The sequence below is a fragment of the Puccinia triticina genome, chromosome 2A (genome assembly GCF_026914185.1).
Source record: "Puccinia triticina chromosome 2A, complete sequence".
In the NCBI taxonomy this organism is placed as follows: Eukaryota; Fungi; Basidiomycota; class Pucciniomycetes; order Pucciniales; family Pucciniaceae; genus Puccinia; species Puccinia triticina.
In genome coordinates, this window is record NC_070559.1 from 4,291,993 (window position 1) to 4,301,293 (window position 9,301).

At 48.1% G+C, this 9,301-nt stretch overlaps 1 protein-coding gene across 1 annotated transcript; it reads left to right on the forward strand.

Annotated features, from left to right (window-relative positions):
- Positions 1 to 1,162: 1,162 nt before the first annotated feature.
- Positions 1,163 to 1,357, forward strand: PtA15_2A450 (uncharacterized protein; the record flags this gene model as incomplete). The annotated part of the gene is made up of 1 exon (XM_053166473.1): positions 1,163 to 1,357. The coding sequence occupies one exon, from the start codon at positions 1,163 to 1,165 to the stop codon at positions 1,355 to 1,357; it is 195 nt and encodes a 64-aa protein (XP_053017691.1).
- Positions 1,358 to 9,301: the final 7,944 nt, after the last annotated feature.

Below are 9,301 nucleotides of genomic sequence, written 5' to 3' on the forward strand. Positions count from 1 at the left end.
CAGCCAACCCCCGCCCGGCGAACTCCGCCAACCATACAGCCATTAAATGGGGGGGGGGGGTCTGAGGCACCAGTGGCCTGGCAATCATACAGGCATACTGCCTGTTCAAAATTTTGATTCCACAAATTTTGAGATTCTGGAATCTCAAACACCCCTCCCGGGTGTGTTTGAAGAGTTTTGGGATTATTTTGAAATGAAAAGAACTCAAAACAAAGTTGGTTTTGATTTCAAAACGATTTCAAAATAATCTCAAAATAATCTCAAAATTGCGTTTATAATTGGGGCCTTAGTTAAGTCAGGACACCCTTGCGTTTGGGGCTAAAGCCCGTTTGGTTGTTCCATAGCAGTGAAGCTGGTAAGGTGGTGATGAGTTACATATAGTAGTATGTAGTAATTCCTATGGAGTCGCCGATAAGTACAGCCGGGTGCGCTCGGCTACAGTCTTCACGACACGCTCACAACTTTTACCTCCGCCCTCCAGGATGAGTGGGCATCTGGAATTTCTTCCATGTTGTAGTGGTTCTTCAGTTTGAAGCTAAGCCTGTTGTTTGGTCATACCAGTGGGTAGTGAAACCGGCATCGTCCGTCGGGCCCTGCTTGTCCTTGCTTGTCTCAGACACCTGGGTTTCTCTACTGAGTCAGCATCGCTGTTCTCATGTCTTGCTAGTCATGGATGCAGGGTAGAAAAACACGCCGCCAATGTCGCTTTCCACATAAGCAAGACACCATACACATCTGCATTCCACCATCGAAGAAAATCTTAGCGCCAGGCCGAAGCTGATTCGATCCTCAACCGGCTTAACCTTGCACCATCTCGCAGATGAAACTCTCCATTGCTGCCCACGGCCTTCTGATGGCTCTCATACTCTCTCTTACAGTTGTCGTGTCGCCAGCCCGCCTCCCCATCTGCCCTAACTATTCTTGCAAATCCCTATGCGGTTTGGTTGCACAAGATGCCCTCATTAGTATCGTCCAAGCCAAAAATGAAGACTTGTGTAAAGTAACTGGTTGCACACTACGGACTCCGATCCAACAGTCGTATTATTACTGCCCAGCATGTGTAATCATAACACCAGAGGGCTCTTTTCACCTCGTATTCAGCCTAAACAAAAAAATCTACGACGGCTCACCGCAGTGCAAGCACGCAGGGAAAAAAATAATCATGGGCTACTACAAACTCTTCGCAGAAAGCCAATCCGCCGACCCCGCGCAACTCTTGGCCCACCCCGGGTCCACCAGCGCCGAACAAGTTCCCACGAACCCAACCAACCGCGGTTCCACCAGCGCAGATCAAGTCCCGACATATTACCAGTTCATGTTGGAATCCGACGAGGCGACATCACAATCAAGCCGTTGAGCTCTGCGAATACTTCACATATATAATCGCCCGCGACACACAATCCTTTTGAATGTTATCATGGTTTTCGCGGACGGAACGTAATTTCATGAGCATTCACATTTCCCTTGTTTCAACCCCTCTTCTGTGTCCTCTCGTACTTAGTCGATAAGCGTAATTAGGCATTACAATTTCACCGAAGTCATGTACATTGCAATTTTGTTCGCGTCATAACTCTCTCTATAAAACCTAGAAAAATATCATACCTTGAAACAGCATCAGCATTTCCAGAACCTGATCTCTTCTATTTTAACTGTTATCTGTAGTTCAGAGAGATCTTGTATAATTGCAAACACTTCAAAACCAGTAGTAGTAAAAACTTAACAAGAACAAAAGTTAATCAATGAAATATAAGCAATAAGACTGTAGTGAGTTGTTGAGTATTTTATCTATTGAGTTTTTTGGTTTTGTGAATAGACAGACTGTTGAGAAGGCGATGATATTGAGAGACAAGCAACTGAAAAATTGAAGAAACATCAAGTTGATTATTTGAGAAATGAGAACAACATTGAATCAAGTACCTCTCCTCCCCCTGATCAGGTATTCTCAACAATAACACAATCCCGCTGACTCTTTGACCAATGTGTACTATTGAGCAACAATTTCTGATGAGTGATTGTTCTTGAGTACTAGATAGCGTCAACATTACCTTGATTGGTTCTGGTGTTGAGACTTGATTTCAGGAGAATTTTCTTGATTCTGGAGTTTGATCTTGATTGTTCTGAGTTTGTTCCCTGAGAAACTGACTGAGGGAAAACTTCTGCAAGTTGATTTGAGCGCGCGACTGAACATGTGACATGTACTAGAAATTTCTTCCAACATTATCATGATCATGCCTCCTTTTTATGCACTTAGTTGGTATTTCAAAGATATCAGATTCATTCTGGCTTCCGCCGGCATGCATTGGTCCAATGACAGTACACCCCCAAAGCATGGATCGTAGTGGTACTTTGCTTTGAAAGGCAATATTCCCATCGATGTGGGTGTATTGTTGTTGTAAGCAAGTTTCTCCGTTGCCAGAAGCGCCTCCCAATTGTCCTGTTGGTACTGTAAAAAGTGAAGTAGGTATTGTTCTACTGCTTTGTTTGCAATTTTGGATTGGCCATCTTTCTGGGGGTGGAAGGCTGTGGAGGGGCATAGATGTATGGGTCAGCCTAAATGCACCCCAAGCATTTACTTCATGTACACCAAAAAGGGGTACTGCTGAAATGTACCCCAAACCACTTGGGGTGTACTTTTGCGCAGCCCTGTGAAGATGGGGTACAGCACCTCATACCCCATGTAATTTGGGGTGAGCCACAGGGTACCCCCGGCCTGTCAGCCTGTATGTAACTAACCGTGTCTGAGAGGGTTGTTACTATCAAGATGATGGTGTAAGATGCCAAGGATGGGCCAATGGGTTCGTGGTAAGACCTGTAAAAGGTTTCACTCTATCAGTAATCTTGACTGAGAGGCTTGCTCAATTAAGGCGCATCCAGATCAACACAGAGTGTTAATAGGCATCCAAGGAATAACTCAACTTGGGTTCGTGGTTTTACCTACAGAAAGGTAAGGGTAATCAAGAGATGAGAGTATTCCTGAATTGAATGATGGGTGAGAATGAAAGCACTGTTTAACTATAGTATGGGTTAAACTTTGCTGTAATAATATTCTGAGGGATAAACAGTCCTGAGGGGCGTGTTTATATAGAGGGGAAAGAGCAGGAGGGAATATGAGGCGCTTGGAGGCGCTTCAGGACCAGGGGGGAACTGGAAGCGCTCAAGGGAAGCAGATCCTCATGAGGATCAACATTGGAAATGATCAGGGCAGTGTAATGATCAGTACTGATCCTGGATCAGTAGCAGTGCACACTAGCTGATCATAACCAATCATTGATTCCATTCAGTGCTCTTTGAATTGGATTACATCATGTATTGTTTATGTAATTATATCATAACCAATATATTATGTAAATGGGGACTGAGGCGTAACAGGGGATAAATGAGTGATACCTGTCTTGGGGTATTTCACGTGTACAGTAATATTACAATGTATTGTAATCTTACTGTTGCACGTAACTTAACTCTCATAACAACAGTACATTATGGTAACTGTATTTAACTATGGTTATCTGTAATGTAATGTAGAACAGGAGTACATTCTTAAGCTTGTATCAAATGATATACATATGTAATAAAGGTGTAAAAGGAATGGACTATATGTAATGTGAACAATTGCAGGTACTTGGTACGTGTAAGGTACTGTGACACGTACTCTGTGGCTGACAAGGCCGGTGAAATCTATGGTGTACACAGCCACAATACTAGAGATGGCACTTTGCACCCGGGTACCCATGGCGGGTGCAGGTACCTGCCCAAATTTTCACAAAATTTGGACACCCACACCCGCACCCGCACCCGGCACCCACTGGTGGGTACCTGCCACACCAGACAGGTACCCGCCTACAGGCGACAGGTACCTGCAAAATGGTACCCAGCGCCATCCCTACCCTGTAGGAAGGCACTTTCTGGCTCAGGTACCTGTGGCGGGTGCAGGTACCTGCCTGAAATTTCAGTGATATTGGACACCCGCACCCGCACCCGGCACCTGTTTCCGGGTACCTGCTCCTGAAAGCAGGTACCCGCAAACGAGTAGCGGGTACCCGCAAACGGGTACCTGATGCCATCTCTACACAATACCCCATCATACTGGGGTGCAAACCCCCAGTACTCCAATATGTCACCCTGTGAAAGGGGTGAGCCACTCAACACCCCAGATGTATCTGGGGTGCCGCTGCACCCACCCGCCCAACTACACATCAGTCATTGAGGGGAGTAGCACCCCTCAATGACCATCACACGGACCGGTCATTGAGGGTGCTACTCCCCTCAATGACCGGCACAATTGTTCCGGTCATCAAGGGTGCTACTCCCCTTGATGACCAGCACCATTGTTCATTGAGGGGAGTAGCACCTCCCCTTGATGACCAACACAGACCGGTCATTGAGGGGAGTAGCATCTCCTCTTGAAGGCCGGCACAGATTGGTCATCGAGGGGAGGTGCGAATCCCCTCAATGACCCGCCTGTGCCGGTCATCGATGTGAGGTGCCACCAGGAAAAAAAAATAGTCACTTGATGACAAGTGACATCATGCCAGCTCCAGCAGGCTACCCACCATCTACCCACCATCTACACATCATCTACCCACCATCTACCCACCATCTAAACACTTTCAGAATTTCCACAGGAGATCCTCAGTTTTCACTGGGTACCACTGATCCCCATTTCTGGTCAGCTGATACTCAGCTTTAGCTCCAAGCTTATGCTCAGCTTTGTTGCCCAGCTCATGCTCAGCTTTGTTGCCCAGATCAGAACCAGTCCTGGCCCAGCTGCGTTTCAGCTTTATTCCACTCATGGCTCATCTTAGACTCATACTAGGACTATCATTGGCCCAGCAAATGCTCAGCTTTGGACCAGTATTGGCTCAGCTGATTTTCAGCTTTGGATAAATCTTGGCCCAGCCAATGCTCAGATTCTGAGTCTGACCACTCCTGTAACAGCTTATGCTCATCTGTGGACCAGCCTTGGCTCAGCTGATGCTGAGCTGTGGACCAACCTTGGCTAAGACAATGCTCAGCTGTGGACCAGCCTTGTCTCAGCTGATGCTCAGCTGTGGACCAGCCTTGGCTCATCTGATGCTCAGCTATGGAACAGCCTTGGCTCAGCTGATGCTCAGCTGTGGACCAGCCTTGGCTCAGCTGATGCTCAGCTGTGGACCAGCCTTGGCTCAGCTGATGCTCAGCTGTGGAACAGCCTTGGCTCAGGTGATATTGATCTTTTTAATAGTCTCAAAACATCTGATACTCAGCTTTAGAACAGCCTTGGCTCAGCCAATGCTCAGTTTTGTACCAGCATTGGCTCAGCTGATGCTCAGCTTTTAAGAAGGTTTGGGCCAGCTGGTGTTAATCTTTGGAACAGTATTGTCCCAGCTGATCCTAAGCTCTGCACAAGCCTTTTCCAAGATGATGCTCAGCTTTGGACCATTGTTGGCTAAGCTGATGCTCAGATTTGGAATATTCTTGGTCCAGCTGACACTTGGATTTGTATCAGGCTTGGAATATCCAATGCTCAGCTGTGGCCCAGGCTCAGCCAATGCTCAGCTTTGGCCCAGGCTCAGCCAATGCTCAGCTTTGGCCCAGGCTCAGTCAATTCCTACTGCTCAGCTTATGATGAGCATCAGCTGTTCCTGGTATAAAATTAGGATCAGCTGACTGTGCCACATTGAGTGCTCTGGTGCAGTCCTGCAAGCTCTACAAGTGCTGGTGGAGCAGACTTGGAGCAGCGCTGGAGTAGCTCTGGAGCAGAAACCAAATCTGCATCATGTCACTTGCCATCAAGTGACTATTTTTTTTCCTGGTGTGCTATTCCTCTGGATAGTATCACCTCCCCTCAATGACCAACACAGACCAGTCATTGAGGGGGGTGTAGAGACTGTAAAATGAAGATGTGTCTGGTGAGAGTCGAACTCACGACCTCAGCTATGCTGAGACACATACTAGAGTGCTGCCTTTACCAACTAGGCTACAGACGCTTGTGGCTGCCAGCTGGGTGGTTGGTTGGTAGTGCTCATGGGCCGATCGACAGCCCTCCATACTGTGGTGATACATCATGGTAGCAGACTAACAGACAACTCAACAGGGGGTGCTACGCTCCCTCCCCTTGATGGCCAGCACAGATCGGTCATCAATTCCTCCCCTTGATGACCAATCTGTGCCGGGCATCGTGGGGAGGTGCTACTCCCCTTGATGGATTATTGTGCTGGACATCAAGGGTAGAGATGGGTGCTTCACATCCAGGTACCCGCGCGTGTTCAGATACCCGCGGCCAATTTCAGCCATTTCCTGGAATCCGCATCCGCATCTGACAGTGGGTACCCGCGTGCCTGGGCGGATAACCGCGCGGGTATCTTTGGATACCCGCCCTTCAAAACGTGCTTACCAATTGACTGCTGCATATGTCAGTCAACCAGGAGGCACTTCTCCTGGCCGGCTGCTCCATATGGCTGTTGACCAGGAGGGACGCCTCCCAGTTGACTGCTCGATATGACTGTCAACCGGGAGGGATTCCTCCCGGTTGACTGGTGTGTATAGTTGTTGACTGGGAGGGATTCCTCCCGGTCAACTGGTATGTCTAGTTGTCAACCGGGAGGGATTCCTCCAGGTTGACTGGTGTGTATAGTTGTTGACCGGGAGGGATTCCTCCTGGTTGACTGATGTGTATAGTCGTCCCTCCCGGTCAACTGGTATGTCTAGTTGTCAACCGGCAGGGATTTTTCCCGGTCAACTGCTTGATACATATGCCTGTTGACCAGGAAGGACTCATCCCGGTCAACTATTTTATGTAATTGCTGTTGACCAGGAGCGACTCCCCCCGATTGACAGCAACATAGAAAGGCTTTATGGCTGCCAACCGCCGCAGCTCCCATACCCTAGGGAGAGCGGATAACCGCCGGAATACACAGGTACCCGCTGGATTCTGCCGGAATCTCAGACATCCGCATCCGCTGGCGGGTACCCGCCAGCGGATAGCGGATACTTGCAATGGGTTCTGTGCGCCCATCTCTAATCAAGGGGAGTAGCACCCCCCGTGATGACCGGTCTGTGTTGGTCATTGAGGGGAGGTGCTACTCCCCTTGATGAACAGTTGTGCTGGTCATTGAGGGGAGTAGCACCCTTGATGACCAGTCTGTGTTGGTCATCAAGGGGTGCTACTTGCCTCAATGACCAATGTGTACAGGTCTAACAAGCCGGGTGGGTGGGTGGGGGAGTAACTTGCCTCAATGGGGTGTGCTACTTATGTACACCATTTCATTTGGTGTAAATTAAATTTCACCCCAAAAATTGAAGAAATCTGGGGGTTTTAACACCTGCACCCCAATGTTTTTGGGCTAAGCAGGTCTGCGCACCAATAAATTGGTACTCCACAAGTGCACCCCAGTAGGATTGGGGTGCACATGTGGGTACACCAAAATGTTGGTGTACATGAAGTAAATTTTTGGGGTGCATTTAGGCTTACCCTAGATGTATACCTAAGCATTCCCCAAGCTCTTTTGTCACTTTTGAAATAAAGATACTTCCTCTATCCAACATTATGATTTTAGGCATGCTGTGGGTTTTCCACATCTGCCGCATCATTAATTCCACCAGTTCCTCCGCTGTAATACTCTTCCTAAATGGCAGGAAGTGTGCCATCTTTGTGAGCCGGTCCACTGGGTTCCTCCTTGGCTAGCTCTGCATCCAGAGCGTGCTGGTCTAGCTTGGTAGAGTCTGGCTTGACATGCCAGACTCCCGGTCTCTGGCCAACGGATATACCTCAGGCTCACATGAACACAGTGGGCATGTGAGATGCACTTAGCTGGTCACCTCACATGAAAGACTGGGTCAAGCAAGGCACAGTGCATGGCCCTCAATCCATGGGCGCCCCGCTCTGGGTTAATGTTTAAACAGTAGCTGAGCTGTGCATTCCATGCCCCCATATCATCAATGTTGCCCTGTGTGTTAGGTTAAGGGGCATGCTAAATGCACCCCAAGTTTTTACTTCATGTACACCAACAAAAAGGGGTACACTACTGGGTACACCAGCAAAATTGGGGTATTCTTAATTACACCCCAATCTTCAAGGGGTACCCACCTGGCCACCCCAAAAAAATCGGGGTGCTTGCATCAAAACTCCAGAAGAGCTTAAGATATTGGGGTGCAATCCAATTTTCTCCAACAGAGATGGTGTACATGAGGGGCGCACCCCAAACACACTGCTGGAGGCGGTCATTGAGGGCAGGTGGACTTCAATTGATGCCTGGCGCAGACCTATTGTCAGGGAGTTGCTACTCCCACCTCTCCTTGGTGACCAGCAAATGCCGGGCATCGAGAGGAGGTGGACTCTCCTTGGTTGCCGGTACCTACCAATCATCAAGGGGAGTAGCAACTCATCTCAATGACCAACCCAGACTGGTCAGCGAGGGGAGTAGCAACTCCCTTTAAACCGGTCATCAAGGGTAGTAACAACTCCCCTTGATGACCAACACCAACCAATCATTGAGGGGAGTTGATACTCCCCTCAATGACTGGTCTCATCAAGGGGAGTTGATACTCCCCTCAATGACTGGTCTCATCAAGGGGAGTTGATACTCCCCTCAATGACTGGTCTCATCAAGGGGAGTTGATACTCCCCTCAATGACTGGTCTCATCAAGGGGAGTTGATACTCCCCTCAATGACTGGTCTCATCTAGGGGAGTAGCAACTCCTCTCAATAACCAACCCAGACAGATCACAAAGGGGATTTGCTACTCCCTTAGTCAACAAGAGAAACACACTCCCCTGATCCCTTGATAACTGATTTCTATCAAGAGGAGTACTTATTCCCCCAGATGGCAATCAGCACTGGTAATTGAGGGGAGTGTGTATGTATCATTCCTCTGGATTACCGGTCAGCATTGGCCATGGGGGGGGGTGTGTGCATACTCCTCTTGTACTTGGCCAACAAAACGGTGTCATTCTTTTAGGTGGGCAGCATGTGGGGGTGACACATGGCAGTGAAGTGTTGCATGGGGTTTGAATCCCCACTAAATCTTTGCTGTGGACCGCAGCAACAGCGAGATGCCTGCTGTCACATTTGGTGAGTCCTGTATAACGACCCACTATAAACATTACAATACCTGTTATTGTAACTGAAACTGTGTTATACAATTACGCAAAGTGTCAGCTGGCATCCCCGCGTAGGGAACCAGTTGGACAAGGATTTATTAATTATATATATATAATTACTATACCAATCTAGATACAATAGTAATAGAGAGGAAGAGAATATAAGAGAAGAATGATGAAATTTATATTAGCATCTGTAGCGCTTATACTTGTCTAGTCCTC